The sequence below is a fragment of the Lutra lutra genome, chromosome 2 (assembly GCF_902655055.1).
Source record: "Lutra lutra chromosome 2, mLutLut1.2, whole genome shotgun sequence".
Taxonomy (NCBI): Eukaryota; Metazoa; Chordata; class Mammalia; order Carnivora; family Mustelidae; genus Lutra; species Lutra lutra.
In genome coordinates this window covers 35,200,785-35,225,997 of record NC_062279.1, presented here as the reverse complement: position 1 = coordinate 35,225,997, position 25,213 = coordinate 35,200,785, and the positions used below count along the sequence as shown (strand labels likewise).

The window sequence follows — 25,213 nt, the reverse complement described above, 5'->3', positions numbered from 1 at the left end:
AGAATTGCTGTCACAAGTAAATGTAGAAGGTGCTTAGCACAGTGTCTGGCGCACAGTGAGCACTCCATCAGTGACGGAGAAGGAGAGGGCCGTGTCGGGTCCCTGTGGCAGAGACTGTTTTCCTTTCAACAGAGAGCACGTACAGCTCATCAAACAGCACTGGTTTGCCAGGGACCATTGATCATTATCACGTTCAGTCAATCCTTACCTTTCTTAAGTTTCCCAGATGAAAGCATTCCTGGAGTCCAACACATGGGAGGTCCCTGCCCTTCTCTTAACGAGGGCTTGTTCATACGCTGCCTCAGTGCTCTACTAGGTGGTTCTTTGCAAGCCACCTGGTGGAGATCTCAGGACTATGAAGTAGGCAGAAGGTCACAAACCTCTTTGAACTTCAAGGTCTCATAGCTCTGAGATGCCCGTCCTACCTGGGGCAAGGCCACATTGTCCAGCAGGAGCACTCCATCCCTGGAGGCACCTTTTTCCTGTGGGTTCAAGTGCACACTTTCTCCAGGTCAACAGGGCTCAGTGGGTTTGAAAGGAGTTTCTGTTTGTTGAGGCCCAAGGAAGCAGGGTGGAGGTGAGCTGGAGGGAGGAAGGGAGAGGAGAGTTGGGCCTTACTCATGTGTGGCCACGGGCAGTCGTGCATGCTTCCATCTCAAGCACAGACTTAGTTTCCCCCTATGTAAAATAGGCATGGGGAGGGCAGGATGGGAGCTGGTTGGTGCTCCCAGGCAGCATCCGTGTGGCACCCCCCCTCCAGCTCTCCTCTCCTTCCAGGCACAAGGGGGTGGTCAATGTCCTCCTGTCCTTGCATTTAGGAGGGACTGGGTGATTGGTTCTAGCCAGAGGAATATGAACAGATAAACAGAAGGAACATATGCCAACTGGACCTGAAACATGTAATTGTACAAGATTCTTCAGCTCTTCCCCTGATGTGGCTGAGGACGTTCCTTCATTAGTCATTGGGCCCCATTAATTATGTGCGACCCTGTGATGATTTCTATGTCACCTTGGTTAGACGGTCCCTGGTTATCTAACAAAATACGAATCTCAGTGCTTCTGTGAAGGAATTTTGCAGATACAATGGCAGATCCTAATCAGTCGACTTTAAGTACATCAAAAGGGAGGTTGTCTGTGGGGGTGGGGGGTGGGCCTGACCTAATCAGGCAAGCCCCTTAGCAGAGGGGCTAGGCTTTCCCTGAATTTAGAGACTCCAAAGAGCTCGTGTCAGTAGTTTCAGCCTTGAGTTTCCCCTGCCTGCCTGACAGACTTCCAGCTTGCTGAGTTAGCCACCCCAGTTGCATAAGCCAGTGCTTCATGGTAAATGTCTTCCTATACTACTGGTTCTGCTCCTCTCCTCAAACCCTGATTGATACAGAGATCTTTGGCAATGATGGAGGTGAAGGAGAAAGGAGAACTACGCCTTTGTTGTGCTATACGCCCCTGAGATTTTGGCCTTTGTTACTTCAGCATAATTTGGCCTATACCGACCATCACAACAATATTAATAGAGCTAGCTCTTGGTCCGTCTTATATTTTAGCTGACACATCTGTCTCCTCCCGGAATGAAGGATCCTTGAGGCAAGGCCCATGTCTCTTTCATCTTTCTAGACCCCAGAGAAGACCACAGTTCCTAGAATGCAGTGGGGACTCTGTAATGTTTCCCCAGTGAGTCACACCCCAACACTGAGCAGCATCTCGGCCTGGAAGGGCACCCAGCACAGTCCCAACCCATGCAGGCACACTGGCCCAAATGTTCTGATGGGACAGATCCCCATCGTCTATCCACCTGTAGCATCTAGCCTCCCTTTGAAACAGTCTGAAGCTATTGGCTTAGTGCAAAGTGTTATAATCAGAACTGTGTTTGAATCCTGGTTCCACAGCTCTTGAACTGTGAGACTGTTGGCTATTTGTTTAACCTCTCCAAATCTTGTTTTTCTCAACAAAGGGAACTGGGGGTTCCCTTTGTGAGTATTAAATGCCCAGCATATATGGGGTGCCTGAGTGGCTTAGTGGGCTAAGCCTCTGCCTTCAGCTCAGGTCATGATCTCGGCGTCCTGGGATCAAGCCCTGCATTGGGCTCTCTGCTCAGCAGGGACCCTGCTTCCCCCTGCCCTCCTGCCTGCCTCTCTGCCTACTTGTGATCCCTGTCTGTCAAATGAATAAATAAAATCTTAAAAAAAAATGCCCAGCATATATCATTATATTTAACCGTGCTATGGTGCACTCAAAATGGTGATTCTTGAGAAACCCTAGGTGGGCCTGGCCTATTGCTTCTGCATATTTGTTTAGCGGTCCTTATAATTAAAATGGTCAAAGATAAAAAGGAAGAGCGTAATCACACCCTTTCCTTATGGACTGGGTAAAAACCTGTAACTCTCACTACGCACAGGCACACATTTATAGGTACACAGACCCAGGAGTGCAAACAGGACACAGGGAATGGGCACTGACGTTTTCCAAATTACTGTTCTCATTCCAAAACCTGGCTCTGATTTAAACTCGGGAAGGATCATTTTATCTTATGTTCCAAAGAGCTGTGGCCATACCAAGTGCCCACTCAGAGTGAAAGCTTCCTCACCCCTCCGAGGTTGGACTTTTATCTACTTATCAGTTACTCTCTTGCCAGTTCCACCTTCCAAAAGCTCTGTTGTAGGTTATGAAACATGCGATTCTTTTCATAGACCTTGGTTTAACCTCAGAGGATTCTTCACATTATTTTGAATAATAATTTCTGATCCACTTAAGCACCCAGGCAACCTTTGAATTACCTGCATCACCAGAACCTCAGCATCTCCTCAAAGGAAAACAAACAAACAAACATATTTTCAGAATTCATTTTGTTGGAGTCCCTTCTCTGGGTGAAAAGTTCACATGACAATATTTTTCTTCTGTACAGGCCACCTGCCCCTCCTCCCCCCATCTGTGAGGTAAAGTCCCAAAGTTTCTTTTCCTGGATCTTCCACACTCCCTGTCCTGATAGGAACTTTAGAATTGTATTTGACTGGGGATCAGGGACCGAGAAACTCATGGAATATTCTAGTTAGAAATGGCTTCAAGATTATGGGGCCTGACAGCTTCACTTCAGAAATAGAAAAACAGACACAGATTAAATGACTTGCTCAAAGTCACATAGCAATTAAGTTTCAGAGCTAGAAGAAAACAGAAGACACTCCCATGTCTATGGTCTTTCTACCAGATATGCAAGGACTAGACTTTCTGAAGTTTCCTGGACAGCCCTAAATAAAGTTCACCAAATTCTTCTTCTACCGTTTGGCTCTATTTTGAAGTTTATAAAATACTGTCAGAAATAAAATTTCTTTCAGCCAATAGGTTCGACTTCTTTCCTCCTCCCCCTCCTTCTTCTCCCCCTCCCTCTTCTTTCTTCTTCCTTCCCCTTCTCCTCCTCCTCCTCCTTCTATTTTTAAAGATTTTATTTATTTATTTAAGAGAGGGGAGAGAGAAAGAGAGAGAGAGAGGGAGAGGGAGAAGCAGGCTCTGTACTCAGCGCAGGGCTTGATCCAGGACCCTGAGATCACGACCCAAGCTGAAATCAAGAGTTGGATGCTTAACAGAGGGGGCCACGCAGGCACCCCTCACTTCTTTTTTTCTTAAGAGAAAGTTTCCCCAGTTCATCTGTGATCCAAATCCACTGACAGCTTTTCCTGTTCTAGGAAGTGTTAATAATGGTGATATATCACCACCCTGGGAAAACTTGGAAAGGCACTTCATTTAGGAAGATGTACAAACCCTTTCCATGCTTGGAATGCTCTGTGGGAGATGCAAGTCGAGGAGGGAGAAAGCGGGTGGAAGGAAATTCAGATGTGCTGTATACAGTGTGAGCGAAGCCTATTCCTTGGTTGGCTTTAGAAATGGAAATTACCAGCTCAGGGGCTCAAGTTCCAGCTCTTCTAGCCTATGGACTGGTGGCTTCATCCATCTTCCAGTCTTCAAAAAAGGAAGGGCCTCAAAGAATTGGGGAGCCTCCCAACCTATGGGAGCGCCCATGGCAGGGCCCCCCTACATCAGCCCCAGTGGTCTTCCTCTCCAGCTCCTGCAGCCTGCCCAACTGATCTTCCTAATTAGCACCCGTTTACATCCTGTCCTATCCTCCGATGCCTGCCTGCACGGTCCGACTCCACCTTAATTAGATCAGCATAAATGCGGTTATATGTAATGCTATCTTGTTCCCTGTCTCATGGGTGTGTTCTGTCTCCCCCAACTAAATCAGATGAGAATTTCGTCTGAATTTTCTCTTGTGTCTCATGGCATCCAGCATTGTGCTGGGCACATAACAGGAATCCTGCAAATTCTGTGGCCTTTGATGACCCACTGCTCGGAAGTATAAATCCTCAAATACTGGGATTCTAGTGCCAAGCTGCCATTTCTCTATTTTGTCATCAGATACATCATTTGTCAAAATAGTAATGCACAGGTGGAAAGAAGTAGATATCACTCGATGTCTTTTGAAAAGCTGAAATCAACCTCTGGGCTCTGTCAGTTTCCCACAAAGCCGCCCCCCCCCCCACTCCCACCCTGGGACCTGGGCACAGGTGTGTGTGCAGGCAGGGGAGAGGGGAGGGCTTTGCCTCCTTTCTCTGTTTTAGGCCTGGCTGCACCCCTCCTCTCTGCAGCACCCCCCCCTTTCCTGCGCTCAGACCCAGTGGCCGACAGCTGGTCTGGGGGGCACTGGAGGAGGAAATGTGGGCATGCTGAGTGTCACAATAGGACAGGCTTTGTCCAGGGGCCATGGCACGTCTCCACTGACCTTGGAACCCAGTGACTGGGGACAACTGAGGGAAGGCCGCTTCCTTCCCTCTCCAGGCTGCAGGTTTTTAATGTCTCCTTTGTTGGCTTGGGCCCCTGGAGACTGCCCTGAAGGGAGAGACTCGAGGCTGTTCCCTCCCTCCTGGACAAAATGGTGCATGCTTTTCCTGTTTGAACAGGGCCCGGTTGTGGAGAGCCCTGACTCCGCACACACCGAGGCCCGGCAACGGCTGCAATAAATCAATAGGAAAATAGAAGCTGCCAGTTAGACTAAACAAGCGCATTTGCAGAGACGGCTAGCCCTCATTAATCACTCTGACAGTCCTAAAAACACATTTCCCCTTTAATGACTGTATTTGGATAATCAGTGCTTTTTCCTCCTCAGTCAGAGTTTGAGTAACAGACAGCTGGTGTTATTACAGCCATTGGGGAGGGAGGGCTGGGATTAGGGTCTACGCAGAGCCGTCCACTGGAGGTCTCCTCCAACCGGGTTGGCTGCAAAGCCGTTGTTACACAATAATGAGGGGGAGCTCTGTGCTCCCATTGAATGCTCCCGGGCAGCCATGTGCGAGTTCCCCCCAAACCTTGACACCCACCTGCATTATGTGAACACAAAAGTCTCATGTTGGGTTTTATGAGCTTTGGCAGATTGAACCCGGGCTGGGCGGCAGGCAGGGCTTTCTCCGATGGCGACAGCGAGGTAAGAAGATGGGTCCGTGTGATTTGGCTTTGTTTCCTTTAGGTGACTTTGGCTTTCTGGAGAAAGTTTGAAACCCAGCACATTCCTCTTTATAAATGATGTAACACATTAATGCAGAGCACATTATGAAAATGGTAATTCAAACCCATAGTGCTCCAAATTAAACCATACATTATCGGATGCACTCAACCATCTATTTTGCAGAAAGACAGGATGAATGAAATCAAATCAAACAGAAAACTGGAGAGCAGCTTCCCCTACAAAATGATTAATAAAGTGCAGAGCCTCAGGATTATTGCAAGACGAATTCCACAGTCACCCAGACATACATCAGGCAGGAGTTAGCTCTGAGAGACACGTCACAGTGTGCTGGGGAGGGCCCGGGGCAGTTACGGCAGCCCCACGCCTCCTCCTTGGGCTACAGATTTCTCAAGAGGTGGGTTTGTGGGGGGCTGGGGGGGGCAACTGGTAAGTTAAAAACCCAGTATCATGCTGTTTTGTTTGTGTCAAACCTGGATCCGAGAGTGAGCCCTTCCCCTCCCTCTCTTCCTCCCTTCCTTCCACTGCTGCTCACGGGGCCACAAAAATAACCGGGCGAGAGGTGTAAAAATCTGACCTGGAGCCAGGAAAGTCCAGTGTCTCAAGTTGCAGCTCTGAGCTTCCACCCTTCCTGGTGCCTTGGGAACACAGGCCCTGTTTCTGGCGCCTGGGAGAGATTAGGAGGAAAGGGGAGGGGGAGGGCTAGGAAGAGAAGGAGGTGGTGAAATAGAAGGTGGAGGTGATTCTCGAAGAAAAGAGCTGCTGGATGAATTAATTATGCAAATAAGCAGTTGGTGGGGAGTATTATCTCTATTAAAACAGCAACTTTGTTTAATGAGAATTTAGCTATTGAAAGTAACCAACTGCCCACCAGCTAATTAAACGTTTCTTAGGAACTGGCACCCATTTCTGGTGAGGAGGGCTGACATTTCAGGGTGAGAACTGGGACACTCCAAACTCCCTCGCTTGCCCTTTGATGTCACAATGGTAGCTGGGGACAGCCCATCCTAACTAGGCAAAGGGCCTCCTTCCCAGTCTGCAAAGGCCACCAATACACTTTCGGGGGGAACTCAATAGCCTGAGGGGTTTCTAAGCTGCGGGTGAGCCAAGCAGCTCTATAAACGTGACTTTTGCTATACAGAGAGTTCAATCTTGGAGACAGCGAATCTATTCCTTTCTCTATCCCAACAAGAGGAGCTCAGCTAGGGAGGTCTGAAGACAGCCAAGTTTAAGACAGAGAAAAGTTTAAGTTTTCCTGCAGAGGGAGCAATTTCCAGCAGTTTTAGCAAGGATTAAAAAAAAAAAAAAAAAAAGGAAAGAGAAGGACTTGAGAGGAAAGCAGGATGGGAAATAACCAAAAGCAAATAAAAACAATAGAAGAGAAGAAGAAGAAGAAAAAAACAAAAAACAAAAAACAAACCAAAGCAACTCGTAACATTTCAGGCCTTTTAAACATTCAGGCCAATTTGAACCCGAAGAACACGGAAAATGATGATTCCCCAGGAAGACCCTGACATGGTCCCAGGGCTGCTTCTCCAGCCCATTCTCCTGCCCTTCTCCCTGACTCCCTCTGTGGCCCCCACGTGCCCAAAGACACCAGCAGCCCAGGTCCCAACCCTGGGACACACGGAAGTTCTTATGGCGGTCAGCACTGATATTTTCTGCAGAAGCCGCCTGAGGTTCTCTTGACTAATGACGGAATTTTGGCCAGAAACAAAGATATAGTGGCAAAACTTCAAAAAAAACCTAATCCAACTCCCCTACAAAAGCATCTAACGTTGAGGTTTTGTCAAGTCCCCAGACCCTCCCTGATTCCCCAGGGGAGTGCGGTGTGGCCTCAAACCACCCGGCAGGGCGGAGAGCGCGTCCCTCCCACGCCGCCCTTCCGCACTTGACCTCGGATCTACGCACGTTTCAGAGGCGCGAGGTTCGCGGAGCACCAATTGCTCTGTAAGTCGCTATCCTCACAGAAAAAGCCAAGTAAAACTGCAGTACAATAACAGATCCCGAAGCGGCACGGGGCGGACAGCGAGGAGAGCCGCCAGGAGGGGGCGAGGGAGCCCACTGTGAAGTGCACCCAACAGGTGGCCTGGAGTGTCCCAGGCGCTGGAGGCCGAGAGCCCCTGCGGCCTGGCCCGGTGCGCCCCGGAGCCACATCCTCAGGAGGGTGGAGGCCCGAGGATGCCCAAGCTGGGTCAGCCGTGTGAGCTCAAGACACAGGGCACGAGAGTGGCTTCAAAGTCCCGAGTAATCACCGCGCCTTCTCAGCAAAACCCAAACCCTGTCCAGAGAAGTCTCTGGAGGCGCAAATGGCCGGGGTCGACAACCCAGCGCTGGCCTTGGGGAGCTCCCAAGCCTTGCGAAGCACCAGTCTCAGCAGGGGCATTTACTCTTTGGTGTCAAGGTGTACGAAAGGCAGTTGAGAAAAGGAAATTACTCGCCTTTCAAGTGGGAAGCGCAGAAGGCGTCGTCGGGGCTGGCGCCCGTCACTCGTCTTTCTGCCACTAGGTGGCGCCAGAGGCACGTCGACTTTGCATACCTGCGGGGCTCTGGGGACGGTGCTGCCGGCAGTAGGAGCCCTGCGCCCTGGTTTCTTTCTCAGACCCTAGTACCTCTAGGCCCAGGGGAAAAACCGCATTTACACACTCCCTCCACCCTGTCCCCAGGAAATGTCAAGGACTTTGAAGGGAGCCCAGGAGCTAAATAACCGAGTGGGGGAAAAAAAAACCATAAAGGCGGTTTTATGTTATTTGTAATTCGTTGGCAGAAGTTTCATGTTTTTTTCCTACCCCCATCCCCACCCCCCCTTCTTGAGGAAGGCATTAAACTCGACCTTGAACGGAAATCTCAGAAGGAAACCATAAGGTATTTAAACAAGAATAAAAGAAGGACATCTGCTCAGGTGTCTGGAAGTGGGACAGTGGGTAGGCAAGAGAGAAAGACACCACGGTGTGAATATAGCCAAGTATTCCATTTATTAACAAAATAAGTCTTACCAAGGGAGAGCTCTATCCATCCCAAACAGGCCCCACAGCCCCCCCCCCCCCCAACTGCTGCACAAGACCAGGAGGGAGGGAAGGTGTGGGGAGAAGACCCAGAGGTCGGAGTCTTCAATCCCAGTCACTGAGGGAGCCCACGGAAGCCCACGGCCAACTTTGGGGATTCTGTTGGGTCAGGCCTGGGAGGGGGTGATGGGGCTACTGTGATCCATGTACTCCCCAGCTCCCCAACTGTCCCCCAGTGGAGCTACCGAGGTTGTACTGCCCTCTGATATTGCCACTGGTCTGCTTTGGAGGGATCTAGCAAGAATCACTGACCATACCCTTACCATCAGGGGACCACTGCCCCCCAAATGGAGAATAAAACAGGACTACCAATGCACTTTGCAAAATATTAAGAGCAAAGTTTCACCAGCAGGGCCTCCTAGGACTTTTAACTGAATAAGAGAAGCCCTACAGGTCCCCCACCAGCAGGCAGTGTGACTACCGGGTGTTTGGGGCCATGAGAAGTCTGGAAGGTAGAAAGGCTGTCAGAGGCCGCTTGGGTCTCTCACAGGGGAGCCTGCTGGTGGGGTCAGGGCTCTTAGTGCTTAGAGCAAGACAGAGGAGCAAGGCTCTACTTTTGGGGGCCAGGGTGCAGACCAAGGACCCCAGAAGAAGAGGGTTGCAGGGGACGAGTCACAGAGCAGAGTTCTGGGTCAACAGAACACAAGACCTCTTGCCACCAAGGCGGATCCCTGCATCCCCTCAAACGAGTTACAAAAAATATCTCCTCTCTGTTACTTGTACAAAGGATAAAACAGAATCTCAAATGTAAGGAAACAAGAAGAAATGAAGGGGAAAGAGGGGGAAAAGAGAAGGGGGAAATGTAGTCTTAACAGTTAGGAAGCATGCAAGAAACTCCCCAGGAAGGGAAACAAATAGAAGAACCCAGAACCCCAATTCTCCCTCCTCCCCCTAAAACCAAACAAATCAAAAAAGAAAAAAAAAGAGGAAAAAGAAAAAGGAAAAAAAGAACCTTACATCTAAGAAAAAGAAAAAAAAAATAAAGGAAGAGGGGTGAGGAACATGTAGTTACTTGTGTGATTAATATTATTATTTGGGGAACACAGACTTTTTGCATACCATTGACTCGTGTGGGCCGTTAATGCACTTATATTCCCAGCTTGTAAGCTAACATTATAGTAAATAAATACACAGTCCGGTGGGGAGGGTTTGGGCCGGGGGGGATCCTGGCAGGGACAAGCAGAAATGGAGGTTGCGGCGGCAGTAAGGGGGGAACAGGGTTGGGGGGGAGGGAGAAAGGAGAAGAGGGTTGGGTAGGAGCAAGAGCTGTAGTTACTGGTATCCCAGTGCGGAGGCTGAGGCTAGTCTCTGTCCGTACAGCGCGTACGGTGAGTAGTAGGGTCCGGCTGTGGGGAGGGAGGGCACGGCCAGGCCCCCGGCTGTGGATAAGTGGCTCTTGCCATAGGGGTGGTACCGGCTTAGCCCCAAAGTGTGTGGACTCCGCAATGACAGCGACCCGGGGCTTCCCGGGGCGGTGGGCGGGGGTAGGTGCAGGTGGCAGGAGGCTGCCGCTGCGGCGGCTGCGGCGGCGCTTCCCAGGCCCGAAGCCCCGGGGTAGGCGGCCAGAAGTTTCTCCGCGCCCGGCAGGGCCGTGTGAGTCCGTAGGTGGCTGAGCAGCTCCTCCGAGGTGGCGAAGCGCTTGTCACACGGCCCGCTGGCCGCCACCCAGTTGCAGCTGTGCGGCAGTGGTTCGTTCTGCAGCATGAAGCCGTAGGTGTAGAGCGGGTGGCCGGGAAGCGCGGCCTGGGCGGCGCTGGACGAGAGCGCAGCGGGCTGCAGCGGGTGCCCGGGGTATACCAGCGGGTAGCCCCCCGCCTTCAGGCTGGGCCCCGCGGGGTCATGCGCGCTGCAAGTGGAGCAGCTGGAGCCGCCGAGGTGCGAGGCGCTGTGGTAACCTCCCAGGCAGTAGGGGTCGCGGCATAATCCCTGCAGGAACGAGGGCGGGGAGGCCCCGGTGAGCGGGCTGGAGCTGGGGGGCTTGCCCGGTGGCAGGCCCAGGCCCCCCCGACAGCTGGCCTCCCACGAGGCCGGACTTGCTAGGATCCAGGCCAGGCACGAACTGGGACGGGTAGCCGGCGTAAGCGCCCACGATGGAGCCGTGGTAGCCGATGCTGGAGGGTGGCAGCGGGAACACGGAGTGGCCCGGTTTGTAGGGGGACACCGGCGCCACGTGGCCGGCCCCCACCAGCGCCGAGGGCTCGGACTTGCGCCCGGAGGCCCCAGCCTCCGTGCCACCCCCATGGGCGCTGGGCTCCCCACCGCTGCCGCGGCTCCCCACCGCAGCCTCCGGGCTGGGCTTGGGCTCCTGGTCTTTCTTGTCCAGCTCCCCGCCGCCACCCCCACCGCCGTTCTTGCAGTCAGAGTGGTGCGGGGAGCCGCCCCGGGAGCCACCAGGCGAGGACGACGACGACGACGACGCAGAGACCGGCGCTCCATGCGGGGGAAAGGGCGTGCAGGCGGCGCTGGGGACCCTGAAGCCCGCCTTGTCTCCCGGAGACAGGGAGGATGAGGAAGAGGTGGAGGACACGGAGGAGGATCCGCTGTCTTTGCGGGAGTCGCTGCCGCCGGTGCCCTTGGAGTAGGGCTTGAAGCTGGACTTGTCCTCTGCAGGGGAGTCCCCCAGCTGCTTGAGGGCCGCAGACGCGGAGGCGGCTCCCGTGGCGGTGCGGCCAGGGTCCTTTTCGGCTCCCAGCCCGTTGGCCGCCGCTGCTACCGAGTTGAGCTTGGACGAGGGCGGCGGGTCTGGCTTGCCGATCTGCGAGCAAGTCTGGGCTAGCAGCGCCAATGGACTCTTCTTGGCGTCCAGCTGTGGGAGACAGCGGCAACGGAAGGGAGAAGGGGGTGAGACCACCAAACCGACGGAGCAAGCGGGGTGTCTGGGGAGCTGGGTGGGCACAGGGACCCCCGGCGGCGGTGCGACGGGGCGGGAAGGCCTGGGGGACAGGGTCTGAGAGCAAGGCCCGGGAGGGGCGGCGCAGTCGTGTGGAACTGCGCTCGCAGAGCCCGAGTGGGATCCCTCGTTCCACTGGGTCCCAGAGTGCGGCACAGGCCTGGGCAAACGGGGCAGTGGAAACGGTCCACCAGAGGCCGCCGCGGGAGCAGGTGACTGGTCTGGAGTAGGGGCTGGGGGAGGGGCTGTGATTCGCCCCCTACCCTCTAATCTCCCCCTCCCCTGTGTCCAGGAGAAAACTTATTACTTCAGTTTGGGGAACTTCGCTTGGGACGGGTTTCTAGCGGTGGCGCCGCGAGGTAGGAGCCGGGAGAAGCGCATTCGAAAGCCAGGGCGGCCGCTGGCGCTCTCCTAGTGGCCCCTTCCTACCGGGGAGGGCACCCAGGGCGGTGGGAGGAAGAAAGACCTGGGATCGGGAGTGCCGGGGCGTAGAGCACTCTAACCGGATGGGACAGAGGCGAAGTGGGGCTGGGGCGATCCGGCCTCAGAGAGCCCAAACCGGTGTGGGTGTTGGGGGCGGGGGCAGGAAAGGCCCAGGAGAGATCTTCTCTCGTCTGGAAACTGGGTGCCAGAGGAAAAGTAAAGGACCTAGTGGAGACTCCCAAGAGCAAACCCAATCCAAGAGAAAACACGTAGTTCCGAAAGGCGAGTGTGGAAGGCGAACCTTCCACGGAAAAGCCTGAGGAGAACCCGTGGTCTCCGATCCCTGTTCCCACGGTCCCTCCTCAACCCGTCCACGGGCGCGGCCAGACCTGGGCGTCGCACCGAGCCCCGGGACGCAGGGAGTGGGGCCGCGGGCCCGGCAGTGGTGGGCGGAATGGGGCCGGCGCTGGGCGGGCAGCGACCAGGAGACTGACCTCAATGGGGCTGACGGGAGTGGAGGACAGCGGCTGCAGGTACTCCGGGTGCAGGAGGTGGCCGGTGTGAGCGCTCAGCATCTTCAGGACCCTGATAGGGAGCCGGTTCGCCTGGCGCAGGGGGTCCGCCGGGGGCAAGAGGGACACCGCCGCCGGCACCGCCGGCCTCTTCCCGCCGCCGCCGCTGCCGCTGCCGCTGCTTTCGGGTGTCCTTGGGTTAGATCCAGCGGGCGAATCGCTCATTTGGAGGAGGCAGCGCCACTGGGGGGGCGGGGAGGGAGGGGGAGCACCGGGGAGACGAGCTCCCGGGGCGGGTGGGCTCGCTCCGCAGCGTCGAGCGCGGTGCAGCAGTCGCTGCGCCTCCACCCCTCCTCCACCGACGCCGCCGCCGCCGCCGCCGCTAGTCCCGGCGAGCAACACAAAAACCTTCGCCTTCTCCGAGCCGCACGTCAAATAGCCGCGATCGGCAGCCACACTTCAAAGGGATCGCCGCGCCCGCCCAATCGCAGCTCTCGCCGGGACCCCGGGGCGGGGAGAGCGGCGGGCGGAGGCCGGCGCCGCCGGTGGGAGGGGAGAGCCTTAAAGGGGCCTCACCCGCGAGCTGGAGCCGCCTCGGCCTCCACCACCCGCCGTACTCCTCCCCTCCCCCCAGCCGGGCCGCCCTGGCCCCGGGGTCCCATAGAAGACCGGACTTGTCCCGGACCCTGGGCTCCGCGCCCTATCCCCCGCTGGCTTTCTTCTCTCCCCTCTCATTTCACGCCGCCGGGAGTGGTGCTGGCCGGGTCAGTCACCCGCCAGCCGAGTGTGTCTGGGGTGGGGCGAATTGGGGGTGGGAAGGGGCGCAAGGCGCTGGCTCTGCTGCTGCGGAGTCCCAGCCTCTCCTGGAGGCCGCCTGGGGGCGGGCCACGCCTCCAGAGCGCCAGCCTAGCTCGGGCCCTGCTCCGGCTCTGCTCCCGCGCAGCTACAGCTCTGCTCCCATCCAGCTCTCTTTCCCTAATTGGCTTCGCCCTGGTGTGCTCACTTGGAAGCGCCCGAGCCTTGGAGGCGTCCACGGCTCTCGGGACGCGGCGTCGCCACTCCAACTATTTTGAGCCTGTCCTGTCCGAAGCCTGTAAGTTTGAGGACTCCCTTCCGGGGTGAGATGGTCGCGACGTAGCGCGGTGTCCCTAGGCTGTGCTCACCGCCCGGATGCGCCTGGCGCGCGCTGCCTGCGCATTGATTTATAGGTTCGGTCTTGGGTGTGTTTCAGGTTTCTTACAGTGTCTATTTAGAGGCGCGCGGTTGCCCCCCTGCAGCTCGCCTTTGGGGGGGGGGGGCGTAGCCAGGATCACTGGAGAGGCCAGTATACCGGGGCGCGGGGGTGGGGGGGGAATCTCTACGTGCTGCGCGTGGATACAAACTCCAGAGTTGCGCCTTTCCATTCCCGTCTTTTCTTCTCGTGGGGGATTGAAATGCACTAGCTTTTCCCAGGGAAATTTTGGAATAAAAACTGTTTGTTAAAAATAACAATACCCCCCCCCCCCACACCTTTTAGATTAAGTGTGTATTGCCGGCTGCGCGCTTGACAGAGATTTTACATAGTCATAAGTACTGACATTAAAGTTCCCAGTTGGCGGATCGTCAGAAGGTGAAGCTGGTCCTTTGTGCGCCGGCCTCTAGGGACACCACTTTCCCGTGCTCTCATCGGCCAGTGGAGGCGCGCTGGTGTCACTGCCTGCCTCCCAGTACCACTTTCCCAGACCCAATCCATCACACTGATTGTCAGGCCTGTCACTTGGGGCATATTGCTCTGGGACTACCCATCCCTGACTCTGCCGCGTTGATCTACGCCTTGAAACAACATGAGAACCCGAGATGGGGATAGGTGATTTCAAAGGGGTTCTCCAAACGGAAAGAAATAACCATCACGGAAATAACAAATAGCAATCCCGTACATTTATCATGCTCACTAAAGGAGACAGCAGGCACCATTCCCAGGCCATATCAATCATACACTGAACTAAAGGTACTCCCTGCATCCTTGCTGTTTTTTTGGGGCACTATGCATAGACCTCTTGGAAATTACACAGACTCTGCCTACCCCAGTTTTAATCCTGGTAAAGCCAGGTTGAAACCAATGCTAAGATATGCGGGGGCTGGGAGGTGTCTTCCATACTGCAGCAAAAGGGGTACAAGAGAGGGGGTAATCCCATCTATGTGGTGGTCTCTAGGCCCCTCCTTCTCGTGCCAGCCTCTGTGCTTTCTGACTTTGCTGCTACTGCCAGCACCACATTTGAAAGTCCATTGCAGGGCTCCTGCCCTCTAGAAGCCTATTTGGCCTTGGGGAAATTGCTACCTAGAGGGAGAACAGAAGAAAGCCTTACAGACTGGAAAAGGGTGGGCCTCTATAGGCACCCTGGAGAAGGACTAGCCGGGAAGAGAGGAGACCCAGGAGGCAGAGAGAGATGAAAGACTCCTTCTTGGTTATTGTAACCAGCCCAGCTGTGAGAGTCAACCAAAAAAATCCTTCCAGGACCCAAGCAGATGTGTGTTAGGGATGATTAATGGGAAATCAGTTGGGAACAAAGAGGAGGGGAGAGAGAAGAGTTTGGAAGGAAAAGAGGGGTAGGAGGCAACAGAGAGGAGAGAGGGGAGATGAATAGAGGATGACAGAATATTTAGAGGAAAAGAGAAGAAAAAGGTAATAAATGATTGAAAGAAAAGGAGAAAGGAGGGATGATGGTAGAATGGGCAGGCTCCGGGTAGAAGGTGAGCAGTTTGCCTCGTAGTATTATATTGTCCTTACACACCCACCCACCCACCCCACCCATGTTCTTAGCTCACAGCAGTGATCACCGATGGGAACAGCGGATGCCTTGACTGCGCTGAGGCCAGAACAGGCCTCTTTCCCTCTCCCGGAAAGCGCTAGCAAGGGAATGGGACACCTTTCCTTTTAGGGTGCTGGTGAGAGCAGCAGCGCTCTTCTGGCTGAATCCATCCAGTGGCCTTAGGAGAAAGATGGGATACCAGACTTAGCCAGGCCAGAGGCCTGATTAAACCACGACTAGACGACAGTTACAATTGCTATCGACATTCCCTTAGCTGAAGCGCTAACCTATAGAGTCCTAACTGGGGCCCCCCAGTGGCATACAGCAGGGGCGGTGTTCAGAGGAATGGCTTGCCACCTGGGAGAGAATAAGGCTCAGTATTCAGCTGGGCCTTATTTACTGCAGGTCAGTGGTGCGCAGAGCATGGCGCTATAGGGATGAGGTTGAAAAGCCCATGCAAGATGTTGTACAGGGCATACGGCCCATGTCCTGGCCTTGCAGAAAAGTGGCAGATATGGGGCGACCGGGTGTCTCAGCTGGTTAAGCATCTGCCTTCAGCTCAGGTCACGGTCCCAGGGTCCTGGGATTGAGCCCCGCATCGGGCTCCCTGCTCTGTGGGGAGCCTGCGTCTTCCTCTTCCTTTGCCTGTTGCTCTCCTGCTTGTGCTCTCTCTCTCTGTCAAATAATAATAAATAAAAGAAAAGTGGCAGATGTATGGTTAAGGAGCCTCCCTCTCTCTAGGACCTGCTCAGCTTACTCTGGGAGCAAGCAGCCCCATTAAGACAGGACGGAATGGAGGCTGCTGGAGGATGTCCTGTGCCATTCCATGTGTCAGACACTCCACAAGCCTTAGGTATTATTCTCTCCCATTTCCAGCTGAAGAGAGTGAGGCTGGAGAGGTTAGTCCCTTCCCCAAAGTCCTTGACTAGTGAGTGGCGGAGTGATCACATGGAATCAGGTCTCTCAGAACCAGGCCTTTGAACCATGCTGCTCCGGTGGGTCTGGGCCCAGACAAATCAACCTCCCTTCCCTTTACCCCATGTGTGAGGTATAAGAATGACCTCCAAGGGTCAGGAGGCCGGAAGCAGACAATGTGTGTCCACATATTCAGCCCTTGGCGCAAGGGGAGTCCAGGTCAGTGAGGGCTGTGATATGTGCATCCATGGGGCTGATGCCCCAGAGACCAGTCATGGCAGTAACAGCATCCGGAGCCACTCAGCACTGGGGACCGCCCGCCCACAAGACCCAATCTGTCCCCGGATTCCACCAGAAATGAGAGTATCCCTCCCCAGCCTCCAGTCAAAATGAGTCTCTTTAAAAAAATGCCACCCCCCAATCCCCCAAGCCCTCAGGAAAATCCTTTAGGAAATTCTGAATATTTATAGGTTTTTTTCAATACTTCCATTTACATAAAATTCGCCACCCAGGAGAAAATGCCTGAGTCAGGCTGAGAGCTGGAGGTGGTGGATTTGTTGTGTGGGGTTAATGTGGAGTTTTCAGTCCTCGAAGAAGCAGAATTGCCTGAATGATCGCCTCTCTCTGCATAACACTCAAACCCTAATGGCAACAACATGAAATAATATCTCACTGGGTAACTATTTACATTTTTTTTTTTTTTTTTTTTTTTTTTTTACAAGCTGTAAGAACTCTGAAAAGTCTGCCTCATAGAGAACTTGGTTTTCCTCCCTGGCGCTTAATATCTTTCAGCGGCTGGCAATTACTGCCTTGGCCAGGAGCCCTGATTTAGAGCACCGAGCTCAGGGCCCTGGGAGGCCACTTCCTCTGCCTGCTCCATCCCTATCCCCAGCTTCAGACACAGCCTGGGACAAGAGAGGGCCGGAGGCGCAAGAACAGCTAACCTGGCAGGGAGCCTGCACGACCAGCTCCCTCCTCTGCGCTCTCCCCTTGTACTGTGTCCTATAATTACACTTATCACTCAGTATCTGCCCTCGTTTGTTTACTTGTCCATTGCTCCCATTGGACTGTGACTGCTTCTCATTGTCCTGTTGCCTCTTTGTATTCTTAACTGCTTAGCAATAGCTTCCCGGGAGCCAGGGCCAAGAGCCAAGTACCTCGCTGCAAGCACTTTCCCCTTAATCCTAATCCTTACAGAGGCCTGCAGAGATGGGTCCTCTCTTACCCCATTTCGTGGCCAAGGATGTGGGGGTTCAGTCACTTGCCCAAAGTCCCAGCTCCTGAGCCTTGGGCCTGGGATGTGAATCTAGGCCGTCTGAGTGTCATTAAGTGAATGTTTGTTGCTGAATAAAGGAGAATTTTACCTGTAGGGTGCGGTTTGTTTATGTCTCCTCTCACTGGCGTCCCAAGAAGGTTCAAGGTGGATAACTTGGTGTTTTTCAAAAAACGTCAACTGTATAAACATGTGAAAGGATCGTTCCCCAAATCTGTGTCTCGGTGTTCATCCTTCCTCCAACCCCTCCACCTGCACCCCCCCACCCCCCCTGCACCTCCCCCGCCCCCACAGCAATTCTCTGAGTTATTTTGGGCAGGTGTTTTCATCCCTTTGGACACTGGGAGTTTTATGGGGGAGCCTGAAGTCACAGAGTGAATTGCTGGCAGAGACACCCCCCCCCCCCCCCCCGCCCCGTTCTCCTATCAGGGTCCATTGCAGTGTAGAAGGGAGGTAACTCCTTTTGATAAAAGAAAGAGGAATTAACTACTTTTCCTCCCTCTAGAATTTCCTTTGGAGATGTGGTGGGAAGGAATGGACAAAAGGAAATGTAGGCAGGAGCTTATCTTCAAGCCCTGGTGTTTGATCCTGGTCCTTGAGCAGGGTGCTTTGAAGAAGTGGTTTCATTTATCTCCTATCAGCCCCAGGGAGATAGGCGAGCTGGCCTGGGAGAGCTGTGGGAGTCCCTGTGCTTCTGACGCTCTTCCCCTCTCCTCTGCCCCGCCCCTTACGCCCCTTACATCAGCCTCAGCCCTGGGCATTCCGCCTTGACTACTTTGTTCCTTTGGGCCTTCAAATTCTTTAGGGATTCCTCTTCAATTGCAAATACTGGTGGGAGGAATCCTATGTTAATAGTCAGCCAATGCCTCAGTTATGATTAGCAGACACAGAGTGTGTCATCCAGGGCGATAATAACATTTCCTGATCACTTACTGTGTGCCAGACGCTGTTCTGAGCTCCTTGCATGTGATAACTAATTTAGGTGGGCACCTATCGTGCCTGTGTGAAAGGCGAGGCGCTGAGGCCCAGAGCTGTGAAGTAACTTGTCCAAGGTACACAGCTAGAACGTGCCAGAAGCAGGATTCGAACCCAACTAGTTGTTTCCTGAGCCAGTGGACTGTATGCAGGACTGAGGGAGCTCTAGCTGCGAGAAACTGTAAACAAATGACTTTAATCGTTTTCCAGAGCACTAGTCTTCTCAATCAGGATTTCCCTTTCATCCCTAGGAAGGACAGGATGGTGGAGAGGAAGTGGAGGCAGAGGAAGAAGTGAGGGGAACATTCATTTAATTAATGAAACTGGATTGAACTAATTCATTCAATGACTGTTTTATTGACCACTTGGTAGGCACAGGCCTGAGGTGATCCCAAGGTGGGTGAGGACCAGAGCAAGCCAGCAGGCACATTCCACAGCTGCTGGAAGGCAGGGCAGCCCTTTATTCCTTTGAAGTGAAGGATCTGTGTGCTTCTTTTGCAGATCAAAAAAAAAAAAATGTCAGGAGGGCTAAACTTTAATTCTGCTTAGTGGACTGTAGTATAGTTACCCATTGTTCTTAAGTGCATTTACTCAAAGTCAAATTCAGATCCACTAACATTTACTGAGCATCCTGTCGGTGTCAGTATAAACCATGGGAGGTGTGTTCAGGCTCTGTCTCTCCTTTAGGTATAAAGGGAGTCCTGAAGGAGAGCGAAGGTCCTTGAAAGGGAAGCGGGGACTGTGTCTGCCCCCAGGTCCTGCCCCTATGCGCTGAGCTTCCACCAGCTGGAACCAGTGGGCACCCCAGTCCCTCCAGAAGACCTCCCTTGGTAGGTGGCAGACTGAGAATTAAGTTTCTCTGATCCCCCACTCCTGGCAGGTAAGCCTTTAAACTTGCCAAAAGCACGCACCTCTCTGGGCTGGGCTTGCCACGGGCTGGGTGTGCTGCTTCAGACTCATTTCAACAGGGCTGATTAGAGAAAAAGGGGAGAGCTGCTCCGGCAGTGGCTCAATTATCACTGGTTGTATTTGATGAAACCAAATTCCAAGATGTCAGAACAATTTCAAGGAGTGTTTGTTTCCGTGGCTTTCTGCCAGCCTCCGCTCAGAGAAGGAAACCGAAGAGCCCGGGTCCCCACCGAGTCCTTGGCCAGCCAGAAGTATCCAACTCTAGCTGTCCATTCAGAGTGGGGATTTACGTAATGAACTGCCTCTGAACGTGATTTAAATTACTTTTTATTTTGTTGAAAAATTGTATTCATTTATTTATGACAAAGTGCATTCCCATGGCGCCAAATTCCAAAGCCATGAGAATGTACAGTGAAAATACCTCCCTCCTGCCAGCTCGTTTCTCTCCCCATTGCATTGGGGCTATGAGTTTATGGCCCATCTTTCCAGAGATTTTTTGTGTATATATATTAGCACATACGTGTATATTCTTTCTTTCTTTGATACACAGATGGTGACATATTAAAAAATCGTTCTGCATTTGCTTTAAAAAAACTTAATATATGTTGGAGATTGCCTCATATCTATTTATTTTTTAGTTTCTTGGCTTTGTTACACAGATGTGTCACAGTTTATGTGATTGGTCCCCTCCTGGTGGACATTTGGATGCTTTTTCGTCTTGCTGCTGCTGTGATTTACCAGATACACGTATAGGGGTATATACAGGGTATGTATCATTTTCTGCGTGGGCTAATAGATTATAGGGTGATATTCTTAGGAGCACATGGGGCAAAAACTATATATGTTCAAAACAAACTCCCCTAAGATGGTTGAGAGGAGATACCTGGGGTGAAATGGAAGTTCCCCCAGGAAACATGGGGGACACCTCTAGGACCTTCTGGTCACATTCATTTGCAGAACTTGAAAGGCTCATTTCCATCTTTGGAAGATGGAAATGAAAAACAAAGCAAAAAACAAAACAAATAAACAAAACACGCATGCTTCTCATGACCCTGGCTTCACCCCTTCCCACCTTCTCTCTCATTTAGTAGGAAAAAAGGAGGAGAAGAATATTCAAGTCTGGCCTCAAAGAATCCAAGATATTGGCAGGTACATCTTTTAATAAAGCCAACTTTCCAGTCAGTGAGCCCCAACAAGAACTCTGTAGCATCTAGACCTTTCTGGTTTATGCTCACTGAAAGGCAAAGGTTTGTGTCAAAGACAATGCATGAAATGGTTTTGGGCATAAGTCAAGGTTCATCGCCAGACCCAACCATGAATTTCCAGAAGGAGGCTTGTGAAGGATTGTAAGACATCAAATTATGAAATCAACAATTACTATTAATCATATGCTCACCAAGACAGTTTTCATTTTATTTTTATTTTTGAAGAGGTATTACCTGTAAAACTCAAAGGTACGAAACAGCATGCGTGTGCGATTTCTCAACAAGGCTTGCAGCTTTTCTTTGCCAAGACTCCCAGCAGGAGCTGTACTCTGGTCCTCTCACTTCTGGTCCTAGGCCTGGGCCTCTGAGTCAAAAGCTCACTTTTCCTTCATAACCTTGACCCTGTGGCAATGGGAAGAACCATCGGGACCAGGCAGAGTGTTGATAAGGTCTTGGAATCAGGATGGATTTACATTCCAGGATGTCTAAAGTAAAATTCTAACATCTTGAAGAACTTCCCTCAGGCATCCCGAAGCAACTCTCACATGTCTCCCAGGGCCTGTCATTGATAAGTTCAACACAACCGCTTTCTGCCAGGCTGTGTTCATTTTTCTCATTAATTTCCTTAAATAAAGAAAAAAAATGAACAAATGATTGAATATAACAAAAAGCAAACAAACAACCCAGACAGCCACAACCAGAAAAACCACAGTAGTTCAAAACCGTGAGTAGACGGTGTCCTTTTTCTGTTGTTCATTCCTGTCCTGAGGCAGGCCTGAAAGGGGCTTCAGAGGTCCCTCCCCGCTCTCAAAGCTGGGTGAATTTTTCACCACTGCAGTCAAAATGCATGGTGACAATCATATTTGTGACAGGAGACATGTTTTAAAACAGTTGTTTTAAAACAACTGACAGAGTTGCAAGATGGAAAACGACAAGAAAGTGCGATTTTTTTTGGAGGGGGTGGGGCGGGGGGATAGGATGCTGGCAAAGGAGACCGGTATTTTCCTTATTAAAAGTTGGAATTCATCCTTTATTTCTGGAGCAAGTCAAGAAAAGCCTCAAGGAAAAAAACTGGGGTAAGGACATTGCATAAGGACAGGACTCGGAGGCCTGGACCATTGGGCTTGCTTGGGCTTGCCCTTGACCTGCTTCTTATTAGGCTTTCAAAAGACACAGTGCTGGTGCCGTATGCAAGGGTACAGGCAGTGTAGGGGCCAGGAGAGAGCCAAGCTCTGCTCCCCAGCCCCACCTCTCCCTGTGTGATGTCTCCAATCAACTCAACAGGTGTCTGTGAAGCCCCAAGATCCCCACCGTGGACATGATGTTTGGCGGTCCCAGCAGAGGATCCACGTCGGATACCCTTCAAATGGGGAGAGAACAGTATGGGCTTTTGTACAGATGGCTCTTTTCCTGTGGGTTTAGGGAAGAGAAATAAAATGTTCTCGCCTTTGTTTTAGGAGAAATCTCTTTCCTACGGCCAACGCAGGAAACTGTGATCTCCTTCTTACAGCTGTCCCTCCCTACACGTTTGGAGCAAGAATCACAGAAGCCGAGACCTTACCAGGGTTGATTCTGACCCTACAGGAGAGGAGAAACTGAGAGCAAACATGAAGAGCAAAGAAGGGAAAGTAGGGAGAAGTTCATTCTGACTTGGATGAGAAAGTAATTACTGTCCTCACTGTAAGAGTGAATTTTAAGGAAGTCTCTGGAGCTGGTGGCAGGATCCAGGTCATGGAAAGGAATTGAAATACTCCAGGCACTTCTTTTTAGAAAGCTTTTTTGGGTTTGTTTTTGGTTTTGCTTGGGGCCTACATGAGATGGGGAGCATTGATGAGAAGCAGCTAAGTGTACTGAAGGATCTTTGACTCTTTCCTTCCTTGGTTTTTGGACCTGATCATGTTGACCTGGGATCCACTGGCTTTATTCAACCAGCTTTCTCTTTTTAGACTGGCAGTGATACAGGCCAGAAACCTGCTCATACCCGGTGGTATGGCTGAGCTGCCCCTTGACCCTTCCGTCCAGACCTGGCAGGATGCACAGTTAAAAAAAATTGACCACTTCTTCCTTGGGGACACAGATGCAGACCTTCTTAGAATACACTCACCACCTTAACCACTGTGCAAGCAAAGCAGGATATTGGTTTCTTCAACCCCGATGTGTTTTGCCAAATCAGAGTGTTAATACCCCTTCCTCCCGCACTCTGTATGAATTGGATTACTTAAAGCATCTTTTCAGAGACGTCAGCAGTTTAATAGAAGCAATAAGTCAGGGCTGCCCTTGTGTTTTATTTTTCTGCCAGTATTTAGTTAATTAAAGAATGCAAATTAAAACACCTTAATTTATATAATATCAATACCAACGCCTTAAAACATTTGGCATAACTGCTCTGGCACGTCCCTTACATAAACTCTTCAGAGCAGTGCTAATAAAGATGAAAAAAGGTTGTAAATCAAATTTAATTTATTCATCTTCTGTTTGGTACTAAAGCATATGCCAAACTCGTTATTTATGAGCACGTCATAATAATAGGCATTTTTGTTGGTTGCAAATGACCAAAAAGGTTTCTCCTAGGGATGTGTGTTTTAATTGTCTCTAGGTGCAGCTGTTTTCTGGGCTCTGATCTCTAAGATTTATGATCTTACACCCCTATCTTCAGAAAACTAAAATAGATTTAGATATTGAAAAGCATAACGAGCCTAAAAACATGGCAACATCCGCTCACAAAGACACCTGCCACCGACCGTATGTAGATAGACGTATGCGCCATCCGCCATCATCCGCCCTATGGAGGACGGATCTTCAGGTGAGATAAAAGGTTGGTGATTTATATCCGATTTCTTAAATATTCCATTAAGAGGATTATCTCCCAGGAGGCTCAGATATAGACAGCGTCAGAAGGGATTTGGTACGCAGCTGCTTTCTGGGAAGCCTTGGAGATGAACTACACATACGTGAATGGATCGCTGAACAACCATTTTCGTCTTTCCCCGCCTTTGTTGATATATTCCTTCTTTATCTGGTGGATCTGAGCATAGAATACATTTTATTCAGTCTTGGAGGAAGAACAGTAGGCTCCATTCAGGGGTACTGAAGGATGGCATGTTCTCCCTGCTTCCTGTGGCAAAGCTCCCCATGCCCCGTGCAGGCATCCTTCTCAAACTCCCTTGCTCACCCAGCTTTTGATGTGGGAGAGTTGAGAGAAATTTTGGAAAAGCCCTCTCCACCCGGATCCCATCCTTTAAAATCCAAGCAAATTCACAAATATGACTCTCTAGCCGGCCCCTGGCCTCCCGACTTGGGAAGCAAAACCTCAGCATGATACTATGCCCTATTGTATCCATTATCTTTTAACGGGAGTATTATGAGCTGGACAGAAGAGGTAGAATACTGGGGTTCCTCGTGGGGAAATGGTGGGCACAAGTGGCAAGTGGCATCTTTCTGGGACCTTGACAGCTGTGGATCCCCAGCTGCCATGAAGTTTGTGGGGAGACTGCAAAACCCCAAACAAAATATATCTTGGTGATTCCCTTTCTGATGTTGAAAACAGCAATAAACCCTTTACATTGCTTTGGTTTGTACCTCATGGGATGCTCTCTCTTGCCTCAGACTCAGTGCAATAGTGAGCTGGAAACTTACACTCTTTTACCACCCCCCCGCCCTTTTTGGGGGAGGTGGGTGGAACCAAGGAGAGCCAGAGAATGTCCTAGAAAAGTTCACTGCCTCCAGCCCCCGGAGGTTCCCAAGGTCCTCTACCTTTCCACTGTGTAGTGTCTCGTTGGGTTACGGGGGAAAAAACCAGTCTGGTGTGACGGCTACCCCAGGCGTAGGGGCCTGCTGAGCTCTGACCTGCACTGGGACACCTAGCATCAGATTCTCTCTGGGGTAACCCTGGAGGGAGCGCTGTGGGCAGTCCCTCAGGGTGTCCACATATACATTCCCAGGTGCGATAGTGGCCATATGCCCTCTCACTTTTTCTTGCTGCATGTCATCTTTAAAAGCTGATCTTGACCTTTATATTTATTTATACCCCCCCTGCCGCCATAAAAGATATGAGGTCGCTTACAATTCAAATCGTAGATACAGTAGAACCTGAAGCCATTAACAGAAAAGTAACAAGATCAGAGCCAAGTACAAAGGAGGAGGGGAGGAAGAAGCAGAGTTATTATACCAGAGGGGGAAGAAATTTAGATTAAGGAAAGCTAATGCAATTGAGAACAAAACCCAGCTCCTAACTCCCGGGGAGGGAGCGTGGTGGGCGACCGCCAGCTATTGTAATAACTGTAGATTACTGCACCTCAAAGGCAGGTTTTAAATGCCTGCCATGCCTGCGGAGGGTTCATTGCCCTGAGAGCTCAGTCAAGCTCCTTTAGCAATCCGAATCTCTGTTTCCTCGTCTGTAAAAAAGCGAGGACTAACTCACTCATCATGGGGCTTTTGTGAGAATACATTTCAACAAGAGCAGTAGCTTTCACTTAGATAGCTACTCTTCTAAGTGTTTTTATTTTCATTTAATTTTCTTTATTTGAGAGAAAGAGAGAGAGAGAGAGAGCAAGAGAGAGCACGAGCAAGGAGGAGAGGCAGAGGGAGAAGGGGACTCCCTACTGAGCAAGGAACCCAACGTGGGGGGTGGGGGGGTAGGGGGGTGAGGTAGGGGCTTAATCCCAGGACTCTGGGATCATGACCTAAGTCAAAGGCAGACACTTAACCGACTGAGCCACCCACGCGCCCCTCTAAGGGTTTTATGTAGATAT

The 25,213-nt window shown here is 51.6% G+C and overlaps 1 protein-coding gene and 1 long non-coding RNA gene across 2 annotated transcripts; one reads left to right on the top strand and one right to left on the bottom strand.

The window, feature by feature from the left end:
* Positions 1–8,458: 8,458 nt before the first annotated feature.
* On the bottom strand, positions 8,459–13,308 carry ZNF703 (zinc finger protein 703). Its single transcript, XM_047717064.1, is given in 3 exon segments — positions 8,459–10,575; positions 10,577–11,377; positions 12,379–13,308. Coding segments are annotated over 3 exon segments (1,776 nt in total). The 5' UTR covers positions 12,622–13,308; the 3' UTR covers positions 8,459–9,843.
* On the top strand, positions 13,291–25,009 carry LOC125092739 (uncharacterized). Its single transcript, XR_007125061.1, has 3 exons — positions 13,291–13,514; positions 19,036–19,228; positions 21,920–25,009. It is a non-coding gene; the product is annotated as an uncharacterized LOC125092739 (long non-coding RNA).
* Positions 25,010–25,213: the final 204 nt, after the last annotated feature.